General features: G+C 34.9%; 4 protein-coding genes across 7 annotated transcripts; 2 read left to right on the plus strand and 2 right to left on the minus strand.

Moving 5' to 3' along the window:
* Positions 1-559: 559 nt before the first annotated feature.
* LOC123695827 (rho GTPase-activating protein 92B-like) lies at positions 560-9,542 on the plus strand. The gene is made up of 6 exons (XM_045641766.1): positions 560-938; positions 1,169-1,419; positions 1,604-1,779; positions 2,581-2,824; positions 6,611-6,760; positions 6,995-9,542. The coding sequence occupies exons 1-6, from the start codon at positions 886-888 to the stop codon at positions 8,788-8,790; spliced, it is 2,670 nt and encodes an 889-aa protein (XP_045497722.1). The 5' UTR covers positions 560-885; the 3' UTR covers positions 8,791-9,542.
* Positions 9,537-12,470, minus strand: LOC123695838 (tyrosine--tRNA ligase, mitochondrial). Its single transcript, XM_045641780.1, has 8 exons — positions 12,169-12,470; positions 11,951-12,098; positions 11,434-11,612; positions 10,979-11,195; positions 10,830-10,908; positions 10,467-10,742; positions 10,006-10,194; positions 9,537-9,747 (listed from the first exon to the last, which is right to left on the minus strand). The coding sequence occupies exons 1-8, from the start codon at positions 12,321-12,323 to the stop codon at positions 9,584-9,586; spliced, it is 1,407 nt and encodes a 468-aa protein (XP_045497736.1). The 5' UTR covers positions 12,324-12,470; the 3' UTR covers positions 9,537-9,583.
* Positions 12,471-13,090: 620 nt separating this feature from the next.
* On the minus strand, positions 13,091-16,494 carry LOC123695840 (phosphoribosyl pyrophosphate synthase-associated protein 2). Of its 4 annotated transcripts, none has more exons than XM_045641784.1 (7): positions 16,289-16,494; positions 16,041-16,160; positions 15,844-15,963; positions 14,858-15,146; positions 14,525-14,694; positions 14,215-14,323; positions 13,091-13,956 (listed from the first exon to the last, which is right to left on the minus strand). In XM_045641784.1, exons 2-7 carry the CDS (start codon positions 16,115-16,117, stop codon positions 13,651-13,653), a joined length of 1,071 nt encoding a protein of 356 aa, XP_045497740.1. In that variant the 5' UTR covers positions 16,118-16,160; positions 16,289-16,494; the 3' UTR covers positions 13,091-13,650. The 4 variants fall into 4 exon arrangements, with proteins under 4 accessions (XP_045497740.1, XP_045497739.1, XP_045497738.1 ...); XM_045641783.1 differs by having other exon boundaries at positions 14,215-14,320; positions 16,263-16,494; XM_045641782.1 differs by having other exon boundaries at positions 16,263-16,494.
* Positions 16,495-17,240: 746 nt separating this feature from the next.
* LOC123695825 (WD repeat-containing protein 3) lies at positions 17,241-27,300 on the plus strand. Its single transcript, XM_045641764.1, has 16 exons — positions 17,241-17,487; positions 17,604-17,813; positions 18,112-18,309; positions 18,880-19,053; positions 19,400-19,596; positions 19,787-20,007; positions 20,160-20,280; positions 21,878-22,079; positions 22,599-22,688; positions 22,770-22,907; positions 23,166-23,435; positions 23,989-24,153; positions 24,626-24,691; positions 26,066-26,223; positions 26,334-26,556; positions 27,136-27,300. Exons 1-16 carry the CDS (start codon positions 17,317-17,319, stop codon positions 27,298-27,300), a joined length of 2,769 nt encoding a protein of 922 aa, XP_045497720.1. The 5' UTR covers positions 17,241-17,316.
* The last annotated feature ends 585 nt before the right edge of the window (positions 27,301-27,885 follow it).

A 27,885-nucleotide genomic window follows, 5' to 3' on the forward strand; every position in this document is an offset into this window, starting at 1 on the left:
ATCTTATATCTTATCATTTCATTTATTTAACCCTTCATATTAAAAAGAATTATTCAAATATTTGCTAGAGATATTTATCATTAAAAACTTGAACAGTAAACAATTATACAATAGATATTTTTTTATGAGTTCATTCACACATTTTCTGTTAATAAATTACAAAAGCTGTCTATATACCAGCTTAGAAATTAAATAGTATAGTTTAAAATGCAATTAGAAATTTCATAAACGCATAAACGAAACATACTCCTACCAAAAAGTGCTCAACGCTGCTAGTGAATTTAAAAATTATAAATTGAAGTCAAGATTGAATTACATCCTACCTACGTAAAATTACGTACTTCAATTTATTATGTATTTTTATTTTTGCAGATTTTTATTACCGAGCACAGTGAGTGCATCCCAAGAGATCCCAAGATACATCCTATTCTCTGGCGACCTAACTCAAGTTTTATATAATCTGTAGCCCAATTCTTTTTTTTTATCTAGCAACACCAGCAACACCGATAGAGATTTTTTGTAAAGTACCTATTTGCTGACTGCTGAGCCTATTTGGTATTTTATCTGTGCTTTTTATTTTTCTGATTCATTCCTGAATTCAGTAGGTAGTGCTATTGGCTTGATCGCCTATATTGAAAAAAGAAATAGTGGTTTTTATGGCGTTGTGAATTATTCTAAATAAAATAAGTGAAATGTAGTGCCTTATTGGATTTATCAAGAATAGTGTACAGTGATGTACGTAGTGATGTTATAGAATGTGAAGATGATCTCATTGGCGTGCTGACATTAGTTACGTTCTTTTCGGCGATATCTTGATTTAACTGTAGTAATCTTAGTCCAATGACCTTCTGAATAATATAGAAAAATAATTCAAATTGGGAAAAAATGAAGAAACAATTTTACAGAGTGAAGCAACTAGCTGACCAAACATTTTCAAGGTATTATCAACGTGTAACAGATAAGATTCGGACAAATAATAAACTGAGTTGATTTTTTAGATAAACTAACAAAGAATACGATACAAAAGAAGATTTTAGTAACATTGAAATAAAAATTCATTGCGAACTATATTCTCTTAAATAAATGTAAACAAAAAGTGTGAATCTATTAAAATGTATACATAAATAATTTTGGCGAAGATTTTCTCTAACATTTTTATTAATTGCAGGTCTGGCAAGGGTGAAACTCTACCAGACGAATTACTAACAGCTGATAAAAAGGTGGAACATCTAAGAAATGCATTACAATTGGTTAGCAAAAGGCTTGCAACTGGTGCTGGTAACACACAGGGTCAAGACCCAGCTGCTAGAGAGAAGAGGTTGAAGAAATTACCAGAATATTTATTAGGCCTATCTATGTTAGAAGCTAGTAACTATGATGATGATGATAGCATCCTAAAATTTATTTTGCATGAATGTGGTAAGCTCATCATATTACAATAATTCCTTGTTAGTTAGTGTTTCCATAAATTGCAGTAAGAAATTTAAGTTAGAATGGCATATATTCTTATTCAGTCTATGTTATTAAATTGTACTAAAAAAAGGTATAGAAAAATTAATTTATTAATTGTGATTTTTCATCATATTTTTCCCATCTTCCACAGGTAAAACAGAAAAATTTCTAGCAAATGAAATAGCAGAGCATGAATTAAAAGTTGAGCAGCTTGTGTGTGCCCCGCTTACGGCTATAAGCGATACAGACCTACCCGCTATAATGAAAGCTAAGAAACAACTTAACAGATTGATGAGTGAAAAGGAATCAGCCTTAAGTCGATATAATGTGAGTATTTGTGATAAATTATTCTCAGAGTCATATTTATACATATTTTTATTAATCTATTGTGTTAAAAATAATGTTAGTAATTTAAAAAGATGAGATTAGTAAAGCCTATTTATTTAAATTTATTTTAAACTTACAGCATACTTCTGATAAATACTATAATTACAATTACATATATTGATAATGTGTAACAATAATTAATAATAATGAGTCACCAATTCAGCATAGTTGATAGAGAAAAATAAACAAAAATATTAATTAGGGAAGCACATTTTTAATTAATGCAAAGACATTAGCATATTTGTTAATCTTAATTGCTTTGTTATTATTTGGTGTAATAATATATATTTGATTTAACCTAGTTTGAAGGAAGGATATATTGAATAGGTGTGAGATTTGTTGTTATATAACATAATATATCTCTGTTATCTACATCCGAACCACTGATGTACTGATAGTGTGTTAGGAATTCACTTGTTTTTATTTATGGCGATTTTTGCCATATTATGTGCATTATTTGTATGCCATGGTTTCAATATTAGTCACTTTTAAATATTATAAGAAGTGAGTAGTTAAATGTAATTTATTTTTGATTTCATTAATATTATATAATGAGAAACTACATACCTAATAATATAGAGTTATACGCATTAAGTACTTTAAAAGGATATAAAACAAATATTATGTTCATAATCAACATATTTTTTATCACTAACTTGTTTTCCTTCCTTCTGGTTATTACAACCAAATTAAACCTCATAATTCATGAGGCCATTTCATTATGATTCCACCATTTTACAGCATTTGGAACGACAGAAAGAGGAGAATCCGTCAAAATTTATAGCAGCTAGAGAAGAGCTTGAAGAAGCGGGGAACAAAGTGGAATCAGCTCGGGATGCTCTCGCGGCGGACATGTTTGCCCTCGTCGCTAAAGAGGCACAACTAGCACATACATTATTGCAATATGTTAAGCTGCAAAGAGCCTACCATGAGTCGGCGTTGCATTCGCTGCAAGACACAGTCCCAGAGCTTGAGAGGTTTATAAGTAAGTGGATCTTTTATTTAATGGTTTATTTTATTTTGAAATTAATAGGTTCATAATATACTAGCTGCGCTTCGCGGTTTTACCCGCGTGGCTCCGTTCCTGTTTGTCTTAGCGTAATGATATTGCCTAGAGCCTAAAATAATGTTTGAAATCAGAACAGTAGTTCCTGACAACAAACAAACAAACTCTTCAGCTTTATAGTATTAGTATAGATTCTGTATATTAAGTAATTATCTTATTTTATTTAACTGTATATTTAAATGTCCTTCCATTGTGAAGTTCTATTTCTGTTAACATATTAACAGATTTAATGGACATAGAGCATGCGGCAATGTCACATTCTTTGAAACATATAATGTTGAAATTAGTTTATCTTCATTATAGTTAATACTTATTTGTATTAAATTAGTATTCAATCTGATTATACAATTAGCTTCTAACAGGAGTTATATCTTCTGTTATCATTGTAAATGGATAAGCTAGTGACCTACCCCTGACCCATTGCATCATGTACTAGTCACTCGGCCAGTTAAGTAGCTAACTCTCTTTCATTCAATGATTCGCCGTGTCGAAATGTCTAAATAAGAAACTCGACATTGATTTAACAACAGTTGAAACATTTATCCATTCAAATCGCTTTAACTGTGAATGTTTATTTATCTACGCCTAACTGATTTTGACGTGTTTTCTTATTCAAGTAACTCAATACCACAAAATATAAACATTAGAAGACAAAAAAAAAAATATAGATAAAAATGTAGCATCACCACAAACTCTTTTTAATTGATAATAATATGTATAATACATAAATATACCGCAGAAAATCATTACTTTCCCATATGTCCTCTATAAAAATCTTGAACTCTATATCAAGGAACAACAAATACATTTTGTTTTGAAAGTCAATAAAAAGTACAATTAAATATTAGATAAGATATCACTGCGTAATCAAGAGATTACAAAAGTTAACACCCTTGATGAAAGCGTAACAAATAACAATGAACGCGACCACTAAACGATTCGTTTAGCAAGTTAATCTAAGTTGATGAGCACGCAGGCAATCAACGACGCGACGCCTGCACAGTCTGCTCTTAGGTTGACCTAACGAACCTAGTTATGATTCGGATGTATTTCGATTTAAACTCTGAGAGAATACAGTCTGGTGCATTGATGCGTCAGCACTAAAGATAATGTATGTACTAAAAGATAAGCTTTTATCTCGAATCGCACTTAAATATTTCAAGTAAAAAAATACAAAATGATATTTAGTATTGCTTTTTTAATTGGAGTATAACTTTGTTTTTATCTTAGTATACTTAACGAGTACGATTATATCTGCTACAGTTCAAGATTTTTCATTAACAGATTAATATTGTTCAATTGTAATAATTTTTTAAGCTATTGCATAGCTTCTATCGCGGTCCTTGAGCGCGGGGACCGAATCCAGAAATTCCGTAACGAAAAAACCTCACGCTCCGCACTCCGACGGGCACGGAGGTGTGGCTTGAATGCATGCTATGCAATAGAGCTTTACCGCGGCAGTCCCCGAGTGCCACACGTCTCTTTCTTTTCTTTTTTGTTTGTTCTCGTCTGATAAAAAGTAACTTTAAAAATTGCAATTTTTAAAAATCGCTCGGTAGTGTTTGAGAACATCACTTTCACTTCGAATACTGATTTGTGAATATTTCGAACAAAATTCGACCGAAAATTCATTTCGAAAAACTGACCGATAGACTTAAAGTTCACTTAAAAACAATAAACGCATACAAAAAACAGAGAAATTTTTTGATTAACATATATTTCTCATTAATAGAATGGAATTATGTAGGTATGCTATATCAACATAAATATTTTCCTATTTGCATACGTTTTATTTTTGGATATGTTTATTAAATGTATAGTAGAAGAATAAATTATCTATGAAATCCCACTTATCGTTTCTTTTTTTAAATTGAATCGGAAAAGACATTTTTTGTTAATTTTATGATAATAATTGTAATAGGCTATTTGACAGTATAAAAAATAAATTACTTTTTTGTGTAATCCATATATATATAAGGTTTTTGAAGCGATTTAAATTAATAAATGATATAAATAATAAATTATTTATTTATAAATCGTCGAGAAAAAACATCATATTTTTTAAAGTTACCACGTGACCGAAAACATCCATGATTGGCTGCATCTGCTATGACGTCACAGCGGCGTAAATAACAAATGATCCCAACGTTTATTCACGTAGTTGCTGAATTTCGCTTTTGGTTTTGTTTCTTGTATAACTTATTTCTTGTGATTCAAGGTGTCTGTAATCAGTTTTGTTCTTTATGTGTTAATTTTGTTTGTCATGGAACCTAATTTTGAAAAAGCAGGCAGTCGAAATCTACCTAAAGTGGACGCTATAATGTTTGGCATGTTCTTTAAAAACAACCCAGATTTTTACGCTCCTCAATAATTGAATAATGTGAAAACAGCTACGTAAGTTAATATTTCAATCGTCATTCATTACCTTTTTAGTTAAATGTACCTACAAACATGAATCACAATAGCACAATAATTATGAAGTATACATTTTTTAGGTTCCTTTGTTTTTCATTTCAGCCATCCAGTTTATAGGATTGACGTGTTTGTATTGATTATTTTCAATATCAATACAAACACGTCATCATCAATTTATATAATATATATTATCATTATCTTACCTCAAGCAGGTGCCTAAGTAATGAGACGATTATGTATTGCAAATAAAATAAACTGCCTACTAGGTATTCAACACCATACTTACATCGAAGTGGTCTTCACAAAAAAATATAACTGTTTTAATTGATATATCTAATATCACTTGGATTTCTGCGAGCTAACTGCAACCACTTTCTACGCATTTTTATATCTTTTGGAGCACATATAAATACCTAGTTTGTCAGGGGTTTTAATAGTTATATTTCTGCATCCAGGAACTACACACCAATAAGAACTCATTTTCTGGTTTTTAAACAGATTAACTTAATTATACTATAATTAAAACAAATACGAACAATAAGTACTAGGAGCAAGTTGATGTTTACGCCGCTGTGACGTCACCATGGTCGCGAGCCGCCATATTCTTCAAAATTGTGTTTTGGCGGCATATTTGAATATCATGTTTTTATTTTCCATTTTCTCAATGAATAACTACAAAAAATTAAGAAACATGTGTTTTGTGTGTTCTATAAACGTATCTTAATAATTTGAGACAGTTATCAAAACCTTGGCAAATAGCCTATTATTGGTACCAAAAGTTGCGTTTAGCTTATATTTTTATAATTGCGTTGGCGTACTTCAGTGCGTGTGAATGGGATGTGACGAATTGCATGCAACAATTTTCATAACAGTGATATTAATCAATCAATGTAGAGTTATTAAATACAAAACAGAAAAATGTTTCATCACTCAATGATATATTTTGAAGGTCCTCAAGTATTGAAGCCTGATAATTTTAAATCTGTGATCCTCACAGGTTTAAAAAATATCATCCAAATGACCGCTTTACTCCAGTCCAGTCCAATGACCTAGCTAGAATCCAGTCCTGATTTTGATATACAATTTAAATAAATACAAATCACTGCATAGTATGAAACAAAGTCGCTTTACGCTGTCTGTCTGCATGTAACAAATTTTGAATTTTTGATGGGCTTTTTAAAAATTGATTTTTGAAGGGTTTAGGTATGTAATTTGTTTTCTTTAACACAGGCGAAGATAACAATAAATGATACAACAAATAAAAGTTATACATAACAATATTCTTTTCAGATGACAGTTCAGTGAAACCAGTGTTTGGCTATCCGTTGGAAGAGCACTTGCGGGTGACGTCACGAACGATAGCATTCCCCATAGAAATATGTGTGTGCACGTTACACGAGCTCGCTTTGAATGAGGAAGGATTGTTTCGAATTGCTGGAGGTAAGATTTTTAAAAATATTGTTATGGTAATACATAACATCTATTAATATGATTATGCACTGAAAATAGTAAATATTGAACGAAAAGTGAAATTTAGCAAAATTCATTTGACCTCGAAAATATGTCAAGAGCAAGGTTATAACAAAGCAATTTTTTTGCAATTACGCTCTGTACCAATGTTATTATCAAACAAGTACTAGTTATAAAAACCATTAACTGTTATTTATTGTTTAGGTACATCGAAAGTTAGAAGATTGAAGTTATCGCTGGATGCGGGGCTCTTTAACGTACCGTTACCGCAGGACTACAAAGACATGCACGTAGTTGCGTCAGTTCTTAAGTGTTATCTACGGGAATTACCCGAACCCTTGCTGACCTATCGACTTTACGAAAACTTCATTCTCGCCTCGCGACAACCCACAGAACAAGCGAGGCTCAATTCTCTCTGGGAAGCTATACACTTACTACCCGATGCTAATTTCCAAAACCTTAGGTATCTTATAAAATTTTTGTCTGCCTTGACACAAAATCAAAGCACAAACAAAATGACGCCATCGAATTTGGCGATTGTTATCGCACCGAACCTTCTATGGGCCGCAGATGAGAGCACTTTCGACATGAACATAACTACAGCGGTAAATTGTGTCGTCGAGTTACTCATCAAGCACGCCGACTGGTTTTTCAAGGATGAGCTCAACTTCTTCATATCTTTCACTAAAGAGGACTTGCTTCCTGGTGAAGGCGACTATGGGTTTATTCCCAACTTCGTACAAGGATATAACCAAACTGTCGTACTTAATCAGGAACAGTCTAACGGAGACTACAATAGCATGAGCAAGTCGCTCTACGACTACAACAATCAAGTATCACAAAAATCTACCGTCGACGGCCCCGGCCGCCACTCTCGAAGCAACAGCCACGATACTAGTTTAATATTGTTAGAAAACGATATGAAAAAAGCACAATCGAACAGCTCGCTGTCCGATCAATCTAGTCCACCCCACGGGAGCCCGAAACCGATATTAAGGCGAAAAAATAAACCTCTGGCGCCGGTTCCCCCTAACTTTACTCCCGATAAGAACAAAAAAGTCGAAGCACAAACTCAAGTCAACGAGCCCGCGAAGGAGCAAACTAACGTCACAAAAGATAACGAAAAGCCGGCGAAACCGCCGCGGCCGGTGATCTCCGACACGGGGAAAGTGATCACAGGAGTGCAAACAATCAACAGATCGACATACAGACAGAACAAAGCTCTCAAAGAGGAAGCCAACCGGAGCAGCAGCCGGGAGAACCTGACCGACACCCGGCGGCAGAGCCTCGAGTTCGACAAGGATAAATTCGATTTTAAAACTATCGATAAGAACGACAAAGAATCGACGCTCGTCGTCAAAAACGTGACGGCGCAGACCGGGGTTGTCGGCAGAATGAAAATAATAGGGGATACGATCAGCGGGCCGGCGTCGCTCGGCGCCGAGAGGCCTGCGGATAAACCGGGCAGGATACAGATCCCGAAGCCGAGCGGGCAGCCGCCGCCCCGGCCCGTGGCCGCGCCGCGCACCATCGTGCCCGCCGCCAGCACCGCCAGCACCGCCACGGAGCCCGACGGCGAGGTGCAGCTGCGCCACAAGCCCGCCGTGCCCGAGCGGCCCGCCACGCTGCGCCCGCAGAGCTTCCGCGGCCAGCGCGCCTCGCTCACCGACGCCGCCGAGGCGCCCACCGTGCTCGAGCGCACGCACATGTACACGGTGGACAAGCAGCACCCGACCGTGATACAGGTGGGCGCTGCGGGAGCGGCGGGGGAGTTGGCCGCGGCGGAGATCGAGGCGCGCGCAACGGTGCAGCGCACGCACAGCTCGGGCGGCAAGGACGCGGAGCTGGAGGAGGGCGGGCGGCTGGGCGCGAGCCGGCAGCTGTCGCAGTCGGAGGGCAGCATCACGGAGGGCGGCGCGCGGGGCCGGCCGCCGCGCCCGCTCGTGCCCGCGCCGCCGCCGCCGCACGCCGCGCCGCACTGCGAGAGCACCGACCTCTAGTCCTCCCCTCCCCCTCCCCCCCCCCCTCCCCTAGTGTTATACCCACGTCTAGTTAAGCGAAGGTGCAATCGTCCAAATCGAGATGTAGTTGATCCCGTGCTGATACACGTAAAATAATCGCCGGACGGGCCTTAAAGTTTATAAGTTACGCGACCGTCGCTCGGTACGATGGCAATATTTATATCGTATGAGACTGATGCCCTCTACTATTTTTACACGGATGGCTTTCATAAAGACTAAAGTACAGTTATATATTACTTTGCGAATAATTTATTTTTGTATTGCGAATCATTATTTTATTAGATGGATAGATGTGATAAAATCGTCGATTACAATTTGTATTGCTTTTATTAAACTAAGAATTAGGATTGTATCGGGACGTATCGGAGATTTCTCTATTGCTATTGTCAGTCAGCGCTGTAATAATATTCTACGAACATATCACACGTCAATTTAGCTTACGTATTGGACGATATGATGATGCAGTTAATCTTTGTGATATTAGAGATTGGTCCGAGGTCTCGCGGCGGAAGGCGAGCGCACAAACTATGTTGTATTATTAGCAGCCATATTTTTATATTTTGACTCGACAGTGCATTAGTTATATTGGCCACGCTGCAGTGAATATTATTGTAGGCTAATATATGTTATGTAGTATTTACGAAGTTCTTTATGTGATATGCATTTTATTAATATATACTGCAAGTATACAAGCTTCTGTTGTAAGGAATAATAAAATCACAAAATTTTAAGCTAATTTTTATTTACAATCGTATTCCTATATACAAAATAACTATGTAGTCCATTTAACAATGTAATAATTCTTTTTGCCGACTCGCAGCAATGAGATGAGATTGGGTAGTATGTGCGCGGACTCTGTAATCACTTCGTTTATATTCTTTATTTTTTGATGGTTAATATAAAAACCGCCAGCTTGAATGATTCTTAAAGCATCACCTGGAAAATAATAGAAGTTTTATATCAATCATATAAAATCATTATTTTTTAGTGACTCTATAAAACAAATCTCTATTTGAAACTAAAATTGATGTAAGAAAAGATATAGAATTGCATTTAATCGATATTGGTTAGTAACTATCTAGATCTTAAAATTTATTTAATTTGTAGAATTAAAACTACATAATCCATTGACATTTGAAAATAGCACTAAGGGGAAATGAAGTCTAAAAAATTAGTACAAAGGACCGCACTTACTTTCAGTGGGAAAACATTTAGCTTGCAAGCCAAGTTCAAGCACAGTGATTCCTGGTCTTAACATCAGCCTAGACACGGGCGCTCCATCAAACACTTGCTCTAGTTCCGTAGAACTAAGTGCGACTAAAGAGTTGACGTCCTTATTGTAGATTGCTTCTGTAGCCTTGCGTGCTCTGACTAGTCCTTCCTCTGCAAATGGTTTAGTTAACACAATATAACATTATAATATAAAGTGCACAAGTATCATCAACTAATAATACAAACAGGTCTTACAAAAAAGAAATACTCAACTTGTCAAATGGTTCAGTATATTTTTTTTAGATTCAATAAAATACACAAGTTATAAATGAGATATAAATTTTCAATAAAACTAGCAAATAAATAAAAATGTAAAATATGAAAACACTTGTTAATTAACCAACAACAGACTTGGTAAAAAAAACTTTTTAACTAAGACTTACCGCCATGAACTAAAATAGTTAACTGCTCAGCTAAACACTGTTGGGGATATCTCTGCTCTGGGTGCTCTTTATGCTTAAACATTATATCTTTAATTTCTCCTAAACTATAGAATGTGAACAGTTTCAATAGCTTTTCCACTTCAGAGTCCTTGGTCCTGATGAAAAATTGATATAAACTGTATGGACTGGTTTTGTTAGGATCCAACCATATTGCATTTCCTGCTGATTTTCCAAATTTATCCCCCTCATCTGTTGTTACTAATGGTAATGTTAAACCTGAATATGATAGAAAAATCAAATAATAATAATTAGTTTTTTTAATGTAGTTATTGAAGATATGATTAAGAAAAGGGGAGAACTTACCATAGACATTCTGTTTTGTCATACGGCTGATGAGTTCATGACCAGCACTAATATTTCCCATTTGATCACTACCACCAATCTAGAAATAAGCAAAATTAACTCAAAATTAAATGCTTCTATTTTCTATAATTATAGAACTTCATACATACCTGAAATTTGCAATCATATTCCTTCAATAAATACAGCCAGTCGTAAGCTTGAAATATTTGATAAGAAAATTCAGTAAAGCTCATGCCAACTTCTGAATTTATCCTATTTTGAACACTTTGTTTTAAGAGCATTGTTCCCATTCGAAAATTCCTTCCTATATCACTAACAAACTGAATTGAGTCAATATTCCTGTACCAAGTTTCATTGTTTACAACTCTAAAACAAAATACAAATTATCAAAATACAAATGTAAAAAAAAAACGACGTGTGGCACTTGGGGAATGCCGCGGTAAAGCTATTGCATGCTATGCCTTCAAGCCACACCTCCGCCCGTCGGAGTGGGGAGGGTGAGGTTTTTTCGTTACGGAATTTCTCGATTTGGTCCCCGCGCTCAAGGCCCGCGATAGAAGCTATGCAATAGCTTAATAATAATACTTTGAAACAATAAACACACCTTAAAGGTTTAAGTTTGTTTGAATCTCCTGACCAAATATACTTTTTGTGATTTTCAAAAACAACTTCCAGATTCTTTTTCAGACATTCAATATTTTCTTGAATAATATTGCTTTGTAATGCTACACGGTCAGTACTCTTACCACTTGGGTCTCCTATGTGTCCTGTTGCTCCCCCTAACTGTAAATTAAGTTCTTTTACAATAAGAAATTTATATTATTATAAAATACAGTGGTGGTCATTTACTTAATAATTACAATTATTCACCTCATCTAACATTATGCTATGTTATTGTTTAATTTCATGTTTATAGTTTGTGCGAATGACCACCACTTTATTTTATAATAATATAAATTAAGTTCTTTTACAATAAGAAATTTATATTATTATAAAATAAAGTGGTGGTCATTCGCACAAACTATAAACAGGAAAGTAAACAATAACATAGCATAATGTTAGATGAGGTGAATAATTTTAATTATTAAGTAATTGATTCTTAATATGAAAAATTTTTTTACCAAGGCAATTGCATTATGTCCTCCCCGCTGCCAGTGTAATAAGTTAATAATGACTAGTAGATTCCCCACATGAAGACTGTTCGCAGTGGGATCGAATCCTGCATATACACACTGTGGAGACTTATTGAGTAGGTTCAATATTTCTGATCTAAAACAGGGCACAACATTAAACAATTATCCATGAGACTATATCGAAACCGGCAAAAAGTAAAACTTACACAGACGTATTCGGAAATATATCTTGATACATGCCACGATCACTTAATTTTAAAATGTTTCTGGTTTTACTACTAAAATATCGGTTGGAAATATTCCTGACAAATGCACTATTAAAATTGTAAGCGCTTTTAAATATCCACATTTTTGCAATCATGTTTAATGCTGTTAAATGCAAGCAAGACCATCTAAATGTTTAATCGATTTTAATTCAAAATAAGGTGCATATCATTCAATATTAATATGTTTTCATTTTCATAGTCAATTCATAACAATTTTTATAACCTCCAAAATTATTAATTTACAGCTGTTGTCCTCTATGAGCTGTTAGGTAACTGTTGTTTTCCTACCTTTGTCAATGTCACATGTCATAAATATCAATTTTTTTTTTATAATTTATTCATAACCATGAGCCATGGATACAAGTCCTTCAGTCGCAATGTTTAAAGTATCATAAATATCCATAAATGTCAATAGATATGTTGCCATTTTAAACTTTATTACCAAGATGGTAATAGGGTGTTAGTGGTTTATTAAATACCTAATAATAATGACCATGTAAAGATGTGATGGCTACATCGATAGTATGTGGATAGTATATATATATATATATATATTTTTTTATAGTGGAGAATGCATTTAAGCATACCCAGGGCACTCGGGGAAAGAGCCCTGGGTTATGTCGGACTCACCCTGCTGAGTGCAGGGACCTACCGACTAAACTCCACTGTGTTCCGCCGTGCCGCTTTATAGACGGGGCCGCGGGTATTCGGTAGAACCGCGTCCGCGGAGTGGATAGTATATATGCATCAATGAACCCGAATATCAATGTAAATTTTAATACCTTTGTTTTTTTTTGTAGGATATTCTGATTTTTGCAGAATTCAATATCAGGAAATGGAAAAATAAAATAAACAAGTTATATATGCCACAAAATATTTATTGATATAGAATACAATTTTCACAAAACAACATATATTATGTGGCTTCTACTACACTAGTATAATATTTAATATTTTAATAATGGATTTATTCAATAATAGAAGCTTTGGACAGTTTTTAATTATAACAAGATTTAGATTTTCATAATTATAACTACATATTTAATCACAGTGCAGTCATCGAAAATTTTGTCAGAGCATAATTACGTGATACATAATATAAGGCTAGGATAAAAACAAAATTAGAAATGCTTAATTTAGATCAACTAAAAACTAAATACATACAAACTTATAAAATAAAACTGTACTAACAATGATACACTCCAGGCAGTACCCTAACTACAGTCTAATTTGTTCCAATTTACCTGCAGCCCCAACGGATTATAAATTTAACATAAAACAAGCAAAGAATACTCAACAAGATTTTTTGTAATACTCTCAGAGATGACAATACTATAAAAATACTATCTTAAAACTAGTTGATTTTATGGTACAGATATATTTCCACGCATTATAAGAATTACAGTACAAATATTATACTTTTTAATCTTCAAGCGTGACATTTTTGAAAAGATATGACATAGATTCTTTGTTATGTATGCGCCTGATAGCTTCACTGAGCAATACAGAAATGTCGATGGTTTTGATCTTGTTGCATTGCATCTTCTGAAGTTCATGAGGAACAGTGTTGGTAACTACGACTTCGTCAATGGGCGAATCTTCGATAAGACGTGGTGCGTCAGACGACAATAGACCGTGAGTGGCTAACACGTAAATTTTGTAAGCACCACATTCTTTTAGCACCTCCGCGGCCGCTACGAATGACTGCACATCGTCGATCATATCGTCCTGGTGAATAATTAATTATTTCAATAGCATTTAGAACCATATTTTTTTATTGTATTCTTTTAATTAAAGTATTATTCTGATAAGAAATTCGTAAAAAAGTGAGGTTTTTAAATATAAAATAAAAACAAACTTTACAAGTAAAAGAAAAATATTAAAAATTGTGTTTTTATTAATGATTTTTTATCTTTTGACATGGAATTCCTTGTTTCATACACCATATTGCATTTAACAAATTAATTAATGAGTAAATAAACTTACCACCATAATTGCTATTCTACCGCCAACATCCCCTACAACATTGATTGGAGGCTTCTCTTTGGCTGGATGTGCTGGAACCCCTACTGGGACATCCATTGTGCGCGATCTGCTGATATATAACAATACCTATTAATACATAATATTTAATGTCCATTTCATTGAAAAAAATTGTGTCAGTACTTTTCAACACACTGAATAAAATAATTGTGGCTCTGCTACTGTCTGAATATTAGTTTCTTAAGATTGGATAAATTCTTTCGCAATTTCACATAACGAATGTCACACATTTTCATATGAATTATAATGATACCTTGGTAAACAAGGTGGTGAATATCTGCCATCAACTTCATCACTTTCGGCTTCTTTTTGTTCACCATGTATCACCGCAATGGCCAATCTCAGACGTTCCGAGTATGAAGTTGCCTTCTTCGCAGAACCTGGGTTGCGAGCCACAATTACAGAGTTACGGTAATCTGGAATCTAAATGACTGAATTAGTGTTAAATACATTGAGTCAAACACTTCAAGGCCTTGGTACTAGTGTTAATTTATTTATGTTAGTTGTTTTATGTGTTAGTAACTTTAGCAATGTCCATTGTCAAGCATGAAACTACATTAGTAATATGACAATCATAAATCCTTACACTATCTTGAATGTATTGTAATAAGAACGGAGATGCTCGTAAGTTATCCACTGGGCAATCATAGAAACCCTGTATTTCCTTCTGATGCAGATCCATAGTGATGATATGTGTAAGACCAGCTTTACACATCATTTTAGCAAGGAGTTTGGTGACAATGCAACCTCGTTTCCTCATTTTGCACTGTTTGCTGTACGGCAGATATGGAATCACCCCCACAATGGACCGTGCCGATGACGTCTTACATGCATAAGCCATAATTAATAGTTCCATAATGTTGTTGTTAACATCCCTGAAAGTGATTTTGATGTTCTTAATTTTAAAAATATATAAAATGATGATCAAATAATGTATAAAAACTCTCTTTTTATTATTATAATATTATGCTTGTGTTCAACTATAATATTGGTATTTACTATTTAACAAATAAGCTCTTAAAATTTTGTAGTCAAAATTAAAGCAGTGAGTGTATTGTTTTATTCTTGCAGGCAAAACAATTTTCTACAAAGTAATTCATATTATTACATAAAAATTAAATATTATTTATAATTAGAGGTGAATATGATGTAGTGATATTCCCAGATGATCTTTTATTTAACTAAATGCCTGTTTGTAAGTATACAAACAGCATGTAATACATGCATCATGAAATAAAGTGGACTTCTGATTAAACACTATAGACTATCTTTATTTCATGACAGTTCATTACTTAATTTTTTAATGTTTCATTACCAATGTGATTATGTTCATTGAATTATCTGGCACCGACACTTTGCCACACATTCAATAAGTATTAAGTACTGCTATAAACCATACCAATAATCCCCCCTGGAGTCACCCTCATCTTATGTGTGACTGTTATCAAATAGTTTGATAATGATACTGATTGATTTTAAATGAAACAGGTTGACCCAAAGTAGGTAATTGGCTCTCTAAAAATATGTGGCTTATTTCATTTAGAAATTTTAAAAGTCACTATTTCAACATACTTAGTTCCAGTTTGTACAATGTAAATGTTCTTTCCGCGGATTGAATCTGCAATCTCAACCATAGTCTCCCGGTTCGTTTTGTGATAAACCGAACATCCTCCCTTTCGTACTCCGAGCCGACTGAAAAGTTTGACGTAAAATTATTCAGAAGGTCAAATTAATTAACAAGTGAACGACGGAATATATGTAAGAATTACTTTGCAATCAGGTCCGCGAGCTCAGGATGTGAATTTCCACTTAGAATTATGATGTCTGACGTTGAATTATTCTCCATATTGCTCTTTCTTGAGAAGTTCGTCTGTCCTACCAACCTGGAACTTTACTAAAAGATATAATACTACTAAAAACTGATTGGGGTACTGTGGGGGACAACTTCTTAATTTTTTTGACACGTCGAAAGAACAAGAAAAGCAATAAACCTGGTTTTGTTGAGTAACATAATAACCTGGTGACTCCTGGTTAATTGTTTATTTTCAGTTGGATAACCTAAACTGATACAAATAATTATTTTCGAAATTGACTTTAAGCGCACGCCGCACAGTACAAAAATTGTAGCGTGTCCTCATTTACTGAAATAAAACGTAAATTCACAAATTCACAACCGCAACATCGCACCGAAACCGCAGGCAAAAATAGTATTCAGAAATAGATTATAGAGGTCGGTGAATTGAATAGACAAATCTAAATATCAATATTACAAGCATAAAAATATTTTAGGATCCGAAAGCATAGTAGTACTAGTGTTCTGTGGCATAATATAATATTAGTAAAATAAAAACACGATATTCAATAAAATAGATAGAAATAGAACACAAATACTTCTTTTGAAAATAGATATTATACCTAGCTGTAGCTATGTATAGTGCTGTATGTACTCGATAGTCGATGGGTACATACAGTACGCGTCACGTAAAAAGAACGCTGGATGAAAGTGATGGGGTGTGTTTGCACATGGATCGAGTTTTGCACGAAAGCTATGCGCCGATTATTTTATTTTTGAACTAGGCTCGCGAATCGTGGCTTCGCAATTACCTATTTATTATTCTTATAACCACCTCATAACACCAAATAGACCGATAAATCGCCAATGCGCAGCCATCCGTCAGCGTTCTTTTTACTTGACGCGACTTGTACTCAATTTTCTATCCTGGAATGTTGTTTATCATGTCCAATTGAACATTTCAGGACAGGATAGAATAATAATGATGATTCTTAACCGTCTTTGATTTCTGATAATATTCTAGATACATAAGAGGGAGATTATTTCTCATAAACATAAATTGTATTCACATTGTATTCTTGCGCGCGATCATTTAAATTAAAATTTAATCTATGATCATGTCTATGTTACCAAACTTGACGTTGACAAAGTTGTACATATCTACTGTCAATTTTGACAATGTCAAAAGTCAAAACAATGTGGGCATTGTGATTGTGTTTAATTTTTGGTTATTCTTCATAAAATATTAAAAAATGGGGTTAACGAAGCAATATTTACGTTATGCTCCTAGTGGAACGTTTAATGTGGTCGCTAGTTCTGATTGCAACAGCATACATGTAACTCTTAATGGAATATCTGGAAGATACATAGCAGTTGGTGCATGTGAGCATGTTATTATTTGGGATATGCGATTAGGGGAAAAGGTAATTATTAGTTTGTATTTTGAAAAACATTAATTCATTGACGCTTTTCTGATCTATTTTGCTTCTTTGTGATTTTATTTACCCTTCAAAAGGACTGTTAAATATTTTTTTAACAGGCTCAAGTTATAACTGGTGAGAAAGAAATAGTTACTCAAATTGCTGCAAGTCCAACGGGTAATCATATGGCTGTGGGCTACAATGATGGTAATATAAATGTGTACGATCTGACAAATAATGAGTTGGTTTGTGTGTTTGCGGGACACAAATCAGCCGTTACATGCCTTCAATATGATGAACAAGGACATAGAATCGTTTCTGGTTCAAAAGTAAGTGTAACTTAATATGCTCACATCATTAGCAATGCTATAATATCTATGAATTATTTTTTAATATTCTTGAGCTTTAATTATTTAAATTATTTGTTTATTGCTCTGTTTAAACATTTCAAAAACACTCAGTAGTTTGGCAAACCAATAAATTTTAATGCTGTTTTAATAACTCTAATGATTGAATATTTTATTTTAAATATGTCAAGTCTCTTGCATACTATTTTTGCAAGTTTCCAATCAATGACAGTTAAAAATATAAAAGTATATACGAACAATTATATAATTGTAATTACAGGATACAGAAGTTATATTATGGGATGTGGTTGCAGAAACAGGTATAGCTAGATTCAGTGGGCACAAGGGTGTTATAACGAGCACCCTTTTCATTAATGGTAAGAATTGTATTGTTAGCTCTTCAAAAGATACCTTCGTGAAGTTCTGGGACATTGAAACTAAGCATTGCTTCAAGACACTTGGTGGACATCAGATGGAGGTATGATCATTACTTTAATTTCTTCTTCTTTCTCAATTGATTAAATATCTTTGTTAGAGATCTGAGAACTACACTTTATTAAAAAAAATATGCAAGTACAGTACCCAAAAGTGATAATGCGCATAGAAATCTTCGTCAAAGTTCGGTAACTGTCATATGCTCGGAGCGTCCGAAGACGATATGTATATAGAGTGGTGAAATGCATTTTCTTCTTGCATAATTTAGTTTGTTTAGCCAAATGAAATACATTTTGGAAATACGACAATTACGAAGATTTGCATGAGCATTATTAGTTTTGGTGTACTGTACATCCCTACTAATATTATAAATGCGAAAGTAACTTTGTCTGTCTGTCTGTTACTCAATCACGCCTAAACTACTGAACCAATTTGCATGAAATTTGGTATGGAGATATTTTGATACCCGCGAAAGGACATAGGCTACCTTTTATTGCGAAAAACGTACCACGGGCGAAGCCGGGGCGGCCTGATACTATTATATAAACTTTCCTGTGTTTAAAATACAATCAATTTGTTAATTCATATTTCATAAATTTCAATGCATTTTAAGGTATGGTCAGCAGTTCTAATAAAAGAAGAAAGGTATCTCGTAACTGGTACAATGGATCAAGAGTTAAGAGTGTGGAAACTTGTGTGGACTGATAAAGTGAAGGAAGAGGATAAGATCACTCAGCAACTTGAGATTGTGAAGCTGGAAGATGGCGACTCTGCTGAAGATAGCTCTGTAAGAGTAAAGCATGTCTATAATAGCTTAAGATAGTAATTTATTTCCGGCACAGGGCACATGCACAAAGAAACTTTAAAAAATAACATTTATTTAAATTATCCATATTAATTCTGTTTGCAAACTTGCAACATTTAATAGTGCAAAAAAATAATTTTAATGTAAGATTAGGGAAAATTAATTTATTTTGGTTGGTCAGGCCATTTTAATAGAATTATTAAACACTAACAGTATTATCCAGCTTACAATACTCCTTAAAAAAAGGGAAAAGTGTCCAACCTTATGTGTCAAATATTAAAACTTAGTATCTTTCAGTATTAAATTCTATGATATTAAATTATTCTAGGTGTTACAATGTCATCAAGTGGGTACACTAGTGCGAGGGGGTAAAGGTCGTGTAGTCGGTCTCGCGACAGACCTCGGGCAAACGGTACTCGCATGTTTTGGAACGGATTCCCTGTTGGAATTGTTCGCATTTTGTACGGATGACGAAGCTAAGGCGCGAATGACGAAGCGGATAAAGAAGCAACGAAAGAAACTTGCGTAAGTGGGTTTTCATACTTGCTACATTTAAGATTTATTTTTACCATGTCACAGGTATAGTTTTAAAAGAAAAATCTTTTAATTCAAACCTTGCAAGTGTTTTTTTAATGTTATACTGGCTTTTTTCCTCTATCTACCCACTAATCAATGCCTGTGCCTACTAATCATTAAAAAACATCCTTTTGCACAGGAAACAGGCAGAAAGCCAAGCAGAGTCAGAAGACATAATAGAAGTGTCTGAAATATTAACATTGTCAGATGAAGTAAAAAGATTACCATCTATGAAACTATCTGGTAAATTGAAGTCAACGACACTCTTATTAGGAATGAGCGGCGAATTGAGAGTAGGAGCTACTCTAGCTTCTAATTGTGTTGAGTTGCATAGTTTGGATATAAATGGTTCAAATGAGGGTAGGTGTAACTTTTATTACAGTGTTATTTTTATCGACTTTTTATTGTGAAACTTCCATGCTTACAATTATACTGTGTATCTTTGAAATTAATAGAACTATTTTCTATCTACACACAAATTCAGTTAATTAAATTATGATTTTTATTTTCAGTAAAATGTCTAAAACAAATCACATTACCTGGTCATCAAAAGGAGCCTAGATGTGTAGCAATGAGCTCAGATAACTTAGCTATATTATCAGCTTCTGCTGACTCCATCAAATTGTGGAATAGGTAAACATGATATTATAATAGATTTTTAATATTTTTAATTGTCGTATTTGTGTTAAAGCAAATAAAACTCAGTTTCTTCTTTATCTATTTATTTGTTAAATTTTTTTGCTCTATCATAGTCACACTTAAGCAGTTTGGGTATTAGATATAATACAATAATTTACACTAGTAGGTCACATAAATATCGTCGATCAAAATGTACATATTAGATAGGGAGGCGAAGAGGGGAATTTTCTGTAATACTCGAGCGTGGCAGTTTAAGATATGAGAGATACCTTAGACCTAATAGAACAACCTTGTTAACTATTTAGCTCTATATGTAGTGACGCGCGCCTAGGATAGACGATCAGATTAGTAAAAAAAATCGATAGTCTGAAATACTCGAGCGCGTCAGATGAAGATATTGGGGGTTGATTTTAGTGTTTTAAGACTAAATTTAACTAATCTGACCATAAGTCCTTGACGCCGCCGAGTTATAGGGTCGCGAATTTGTAAAAAAAAAACGTTAATCCGGCATTCTCGAGCGCGATTTTTTTTATTTTTATTTTGAAGAATATAATCTAAAACTTACTAAAAATACAAAATCTGCCGGTTTCCGCATGACCAGAAGTCTGGAGGAGCCGTTTCGACTTCCGAAAAACGCGTTGCAGCATATAAGTCGCGAACTTTACTTTTTCCAAAAAAAAAAGTTTAATTAAACAAAAAAGGTAATTTTATTTTACAAAAAAAGGTCTCTTTTCATTTTTGTCCAAAGTTAAAACTTTTTTTACTTGAAGCATCATAAAAACTCAAACTCCCGGTTTTTTTAATTATATCTCGAAAACTGAGGGTGGTAAGATAAATTGATATGAAATAACGATGATTAAAAAAAAGAAACCCACAAACCTTTTTCGGTCAGATTAAGAGAACCCACCAACATTTTTTTCAGATTAAGAACATATGCTTTCAGGATAACGAGATAAACCTCCCCTATGAAAATCTGACGCGCTCGAGTATTTCAAAAGGACTTTTTTTTTCTGCATTTTCAAAAATTCATCGTAGCTTATCGTCATGCCGTAATCGTCAGTTTTTTTAAGGGGAGCTTCCTTGGGGCCTACTTAGCACCCCTTCCAAAAATCTGACGCGCTCGAGTAAATTTTTTTTTTATGCATTTTTGACGAATTTATATGCCTAGCCCCACCACGCAAACCGGCAGATTAGTATACCGTTGTTATCAGAGGCACTTGGGGCATACGTAGTATGAATATCTGACGCGCTCGAGAATGCCCAAGTAACTGTTTTTTTTTACATTTTTGAAAATCCGTACACGCCAAACCCACCGCTAAAATGGTTTTTACCATAGAAGCTTTTCTTTTCGAAATTATTTTCTCTTTCGATTTTGATAAGTCTCGACGACGCCGTTGAATTACGCCATTTAGCTACCTCGCCTCCCTATCTATATGTTGTTGCTTAGAAGAAATTGGTTGTAAGCAATAAAACTGCCTTTTGCGTCCTATGTCCTGTTTCTATGGTTACATTTTGTATTTTTTTGCAATAAATATTATAACTAAATAAATAGCAAATTCTTTTATGTATTACTTTTCCTTTATACTTCCAGAAACAGCCAATCATGCCTCCGCACAGTCCCCGTGCCGTCCGGGCGGCCGGTTTGCGCATGCTTCGCTCCCGGCGACCGTCATGCGCTCGTGGGGTGTGTGGACGGAGCACTACTGCTGGTTGATGTGGCCGCTGGTACGGTGTTGGAGCAGGTGCCGGCGCATGAAGGAGGGTGCAATGCGGTCGGATTGACACCGGATATGGTGAGTATACCAGAAACTAGCCGCCGTTACAAGGTTACGTCGTTGAATTTTTATGAAGTCACACCCCGGACACTCCATACAAAATGATTGTTTTGACAGTCACACTGTATAGACTGCAAATGTGTGTGTTAACGCTTTATGGTTGGCACATTTGTGACTAGCGTAAAAAAAAATTCGCGTTTTTCTGATGAAATACAATATTTAACCATTTTCTACGAAAAACGATAATCACAAATCCAAAATAATAAAATTACTTTATGTCAATTTGATTAATGTTGTCAATCTTCGTTGCGTTTCGTCTAAGACGTCGTTGGTATCGTCCTTGCGGGGAAATGGGTACCATAACATGTCTGATCGTGCGGGGTGAGGTAAGTGTTTAATTTTGGCGGGAGGCGGAGAGTGTCCGTTCTGTAGCGTTTAGCTACTATTATGTATTCTGTGATGAAGTGTCAAACATTACCTATTAAAATGAATCGTAAGTATCAACAATAAGAATTAAGTGAAATATTATTGTTACAGCGTGGTTGTTATTCCGGAGGAGCTGACAAAACTGTTAAATTATGGCAATTTGAACTCATTGATGATCCAACGGGTGAATCCAAAGCTAAGGTAAACTTTTATAAAGAAATAGCAAATACAAATTAATATTCGTAATAAATATCGATGATAAACATATTTCTAATATTACAGGTGTTGTCTCTGCTCCATACAAGAACACTAGAATTAGAAGAAAACGTAACAGCAGTCAGAATAAGCCCCAATAATAAATTTATTGCTGTTGCTCTACTGGACTCAACTGTTAAGATATTCTTTCTAGATACTTTCAAAGTAAGTACGAAGAACGTGTAATAAATATTCTACTAAAAATAAATTTTTCAAACTAGAGACGTTTGTCTTTTTCACTATTGTGTCAAAGAAGATTGAAAATAAAGTCTTATCTTATTCTATTTAATAATTTTTTTTTCTTGGATTATTGCAGAATGTAATGATCCATTAGTACTACAAAATCTAAATATGTACCTAGTTAACAATTTGAAATTTCTTCCTACCCCCAAAACAATAATTAACGCATTTTTTTTATTTCAGTTCTACCTATCCCTCTACGGGCACAAACTACCCGTACTCTCCCTGGACATAAGCTACGACTCCAACATAATAGCCACAGGCTCCGCAGACAGGAACGTCAAGATCTGGGGCATGGACTTCGGGGACTGCCACAAGTCGATATTCGCTCACAACGACTCGGTCACAGCGTTGCAGTTTGTACCGAGTACGCATTACTTCTTTACGGGCTCGAGAGATGGCAAAGTGAAACAGTGGGATGGGGACTCGTATGATAATATTATAACGCTGAATGTGAGTGTGTTGTGTTGTTAAAATTTTTAGGACGTACAGTTTTGTTATTCTTGTTAAATATGTAGGTAGTTAAATATATAGATCTATATCGGTAACTTATTTCATGTAGTTAAATATAAGAAGCATAACTTGTTTGTCTTTACCTTGACACGTGTGAGAACATATTTTACATGTAGGTTTATATCTGACTGCAGATCAAAGAACTCATGAATGGATAATGATTTTTAGTTCATTGAATGTGTCCCTTGCATCACAATAATAACTGAAAATTTGTAGCAGCTACTACTATAAAAAAAAAGTACATATTTAACACTAGCTGTGCCGCGCGATTTCACCCGCGTGGCTCCGCTCCTGTTGGTCTTAGCGTGATAATATATAGCCTATATTACTCGTGGATAATGTAGCTTTCGATGGTGAAAGAATTTTTAAAATCGGTCCAGTAGTTTATGAGCCTATTCATTACAATCAATCAAACAAACAAAGTTTTCTTCTTTATAATATTAGTGTACATAAGAAATTTGAAATAAACATATTTTACAATATTTTTGTAAAGGGCCACGCAGGCGAGTGTTACGGTGTGTCCGTTGGTGCGGGCGGTTTGCACGCAGTGTCGTGCGGTGCGGACCGTGCGTTACGGCTGTACACACGGACAGACGAACCGCTTGTGTTGGGGGATACTGATGAAGCGGAGGAGGGACTCGCTACTGGGGAACAGCATGTGAGTATATAATACAAATATAGTGAAAAACATAGAAACCTTCCTTGTGTAAAGATTCTGTTTTAAAAAATATACACATTACATACGCTATTAAATGTGAGACTTCCGTTATTTTGGAAACGATGTTTATTTGCAGTATTGACCAAAATAAATATAAATTGTTTTTCGCAGACTTAGTGAATGAAAAAATAGATCACTATGCGCTGCGGTTACAGTAAAAGAGGCACAGAATGAAAGCCGTGTTTTTTCTCTAATGAAAATACTAACAACGCGTTATGGCACTTGAGAAATGCCACAATGCGTTGCGATAATTAATTAATTTTTTTAACTTTCTTCATTAAAGATTTTTTCATAAAAAAAATATTCATGAGAATCGCACTATTCAGTACAGAGCTTGTAAGGATGTTGTTAGAATTTATTTTTATTTTCATATCCATCAATATTTTAATTATTTTGTAATATTTTTATACAGGCCCCTATCCCAGGTCTTCCAGGCATTAACATACCCACAAAGAAAACTATAGGCGCTGAGAAAGCAGTAAGTATACTAATAAATTGTTAAAAATAAAACAATAATGTAAAAAAAAAATATTAATTCTTGTCATGAACGCTAACAAAAGAATTTAAGAATGATTACTTAAATAGACGTCAGTCACCATAATTACAGTTGTTTATCGCAATTCCTAGATTAAGTTCTATCGGTAATAAATTATTATTGCATTTATGTTTAGTCATCTCAGACGCATTATAGTGATTTATTGTCACATTGTTCTACTTATAGCTTTTCCTCAATTTATAAATTTCTGTCACTTATTCCGTATTTCGTGAAATCTTTTGTTTCTAAATTTAATTGCAAAGCAAGCACATAATAAAATTTTCTGCAAACTGAAGGGGACAGCCTGAGTCATGACATCATTATTAGGTATGTCGTGGCCATATCGTAGATTTGCTCACTTTATGAAATGATTGATCATTTCATGAAATGGTCGCATTTCATGATGTGGCCAACTTAGTTGGATCAGATCGTTTAAATCGTCAATGTTTCACGATTTTGTCATCCTCATTTGGGCAGATCGTATAAAATCTAGGGAGTTCATAAAATATTTAAAAAAATCTGAATATTTTAAAAACTTGTTTATTATCATTTAATGCAGTCGGCTGAAACAAAAAGAATTAATTAAATTTTTGTGTTAAAATAATACAAAATCTAGTTACATAATTTAACTAGACTACAAAAGATTTTAGAGGCATTTTTTTAAATATAAGATAGAAAAAAAACTTACGACATATTCGAGTACTATGGAGTACTCGAATACGACAAAGAGGTTCGAGTACTCCATAGTACTCGAACCTGGTAAGTTGTTTTGCTTTACGACATGATCGTAAAGTAGTCACAGTCACAGACTCGAATTTTGACTATTTCATGAAAAAACCGCGCGTTTAGATGCCCATATCGAAAAACGATTTCTTATCATTGATATTCTCAAACCACATCATGATGTGGCCAATAGGCATTCAACCATTTCATGAAATGTTCAATGATCGATCATTTCATGAAGTGAGCAAATATGGCCATAACAGGTACATATGCAAAAAAATTGTTGCGCGCTTTTCAAATTCCTATACAAAAGTACCGTACCTACTACTGAAACGAGCGTATACACGCAATAAAATACGCTAGTCAGAGACCGCTCTTACTGGCACGAAATAATTTTGATAAATATTTTAATTCAGGACATAATTCGACGATCTTTTAACCCATTGAGTCCCGAGCGGCCCGATCGGTCCACTACACAATAGATTTTCTATTGTGTCTGTGGTTCCGGGGCCTGAGTTATTACAAAGTTACTGTGAGGTATTTTTAGTACGTCAATGCTATTCGTCTATAAATACGTAAAACAATATTATCCAGGCTGATTCAATCCTGGAATGCCTGTCTATTGGCGCGGAGTTCCAGCGCGAAGTGAACGCGACTCGAGCGCCGGTACAGCCGCCCGTGCTCATGGCGGCGTACAACTGCAACACCGCTGAGGACTTCCTGCTCGAGACAGTTAGGAGAATACGGTCTAGGTAAGGATAACTTGTCGGATTTAATGATAACTCAATTGTTTCATTAATATGTGTATTAGGTCATTTTTGATGATTTTTGGGAGTTTTAAAGTGTTATTTTGTTGTTCCAGTGACATAGAAGAAGCGCTGCTCCTGCTGCCGTTCAACTCGGCGTGCGAGATAGTGAAGATGCTGCCGACGCTGCTGGAGCGCGGCGACCACAGCGAGCTGGCGTGCCGCCTGGCCGCGCGCCTGCTGCGCCTGCACCACGCGCCGCTCGCCGCCACCGCCGCGCTCACCAAGCCCCTCATACAGATACAGGCCAAGGCGCACGTGCGCCTGAGCGAGCTGCGGGTGAGTGCGCTCCGAGCTGTGCCGTGCTGTGGAGCGGGCCCACAGCGAGCTGGCGTGCTGCCTGGCCGCGCGCGAACATAATTAACTAGAAATCCGCCCCATTTTCGTAATTGCTACATTAGGAATCACGTCCATATTCAGCGGTGAATTTTAATTAGAATTTTTGAAATCGGTCCAATAAGTTTTGAGATCAACACATTCAAAGAAAAAAAACTTCACCATTGTTATTTGTATAGATTTATACTTTTAAAATTAATAAAATTCTGTAATATTTTTACAACTTTTTTTTCGATATTTCCTTACTCCAAATTCTTAATTTAGAAACTTCACCTACAATTTTTTTTTTGTATGTATAAATGCAATCTGTTCGAGAACATTCAGCACTTGGTTAAGAATGGATTGAGACTTGTAGGGCAGGCGATCCAGTGATGCCAGCCGTATTTTTTTTTTGTATTTATTTTATTTATCTTTTTATAAATCTATGGGAGCTTTTCTTTTAGTCTTTGGAATTTTGTGTCGTTTTTCATTAAATCCATGGCCAAAGAATTGAAAAAATTTAATATAGCCTTATTTCACCAGGACATGGTTGGATACAACCTCCACGCGCTACAATGGCTCCGTCGCGAGGCCGAAGCGCGCGAGGAGGAGCAGCTGTTCGCGAGCGCGGGCGAGACGCGCAAGCTGCGCGAGCGGAACACGCGCCGCCGGCACGCGCTCAAGAGACCTATTGTTACTGTTACTTGAATAAATGCTTATTTGCTATTGAGTTTTTTCATTTCTCTTTTCTTTTGCTGCATAAAATGATAAAAGCCTACGCTTAAACACTACCTACCATTATTGTTGTAGCTTGAAAGTTGATTATCACTGATATAATAATATGGCTTAATTTTTTTATTTTTGGAACTTCTTTAGGCGTGTTGAGAGTAAAATAAAAAAGGACGTGTAATGGCAATAACGTCACGTCATGGAGTAAAGCAACGATTTTGGTATCTTTAAAACTTGTCAAAGAAGAAGTGAAGTTTTTTAATTTATAGGTATATAGTATAATAGCCAAAAAATTTCTAGTTTAAGTAATAGTTAATTACGAGGCTACAAACTACTTAAATCTATCGATAGTTTATCGTATCGCATTTTTGACATGTCGCTCTTCGTTACTTAGCAAGTTGGTTTGTCTTTCTTTTTATAAAATAGTTATTCATAGCACAGTGTAGTTATTGCTGTATTATTAATATTTCTGTGTCTCGGTAGTTTCCGAATAAAAATAATAGCCTATGTTTGTCTAATCAGACTTAAACCGGCTTTTTTTTTTGTAAGGTGTTTCTCAATGTT

The sequence above is a fragment of the Colias croceus genome, chromosome 11 (assembly GCF_905220415.1).
Source record: "Colias croceus chromosome 11, ilColCroc2.1".
NCBI lineage: Eukaryota > Metazoa > Arthropoda > Insecta > Lepidoptera > Pieridae > Colias > Colias croceus.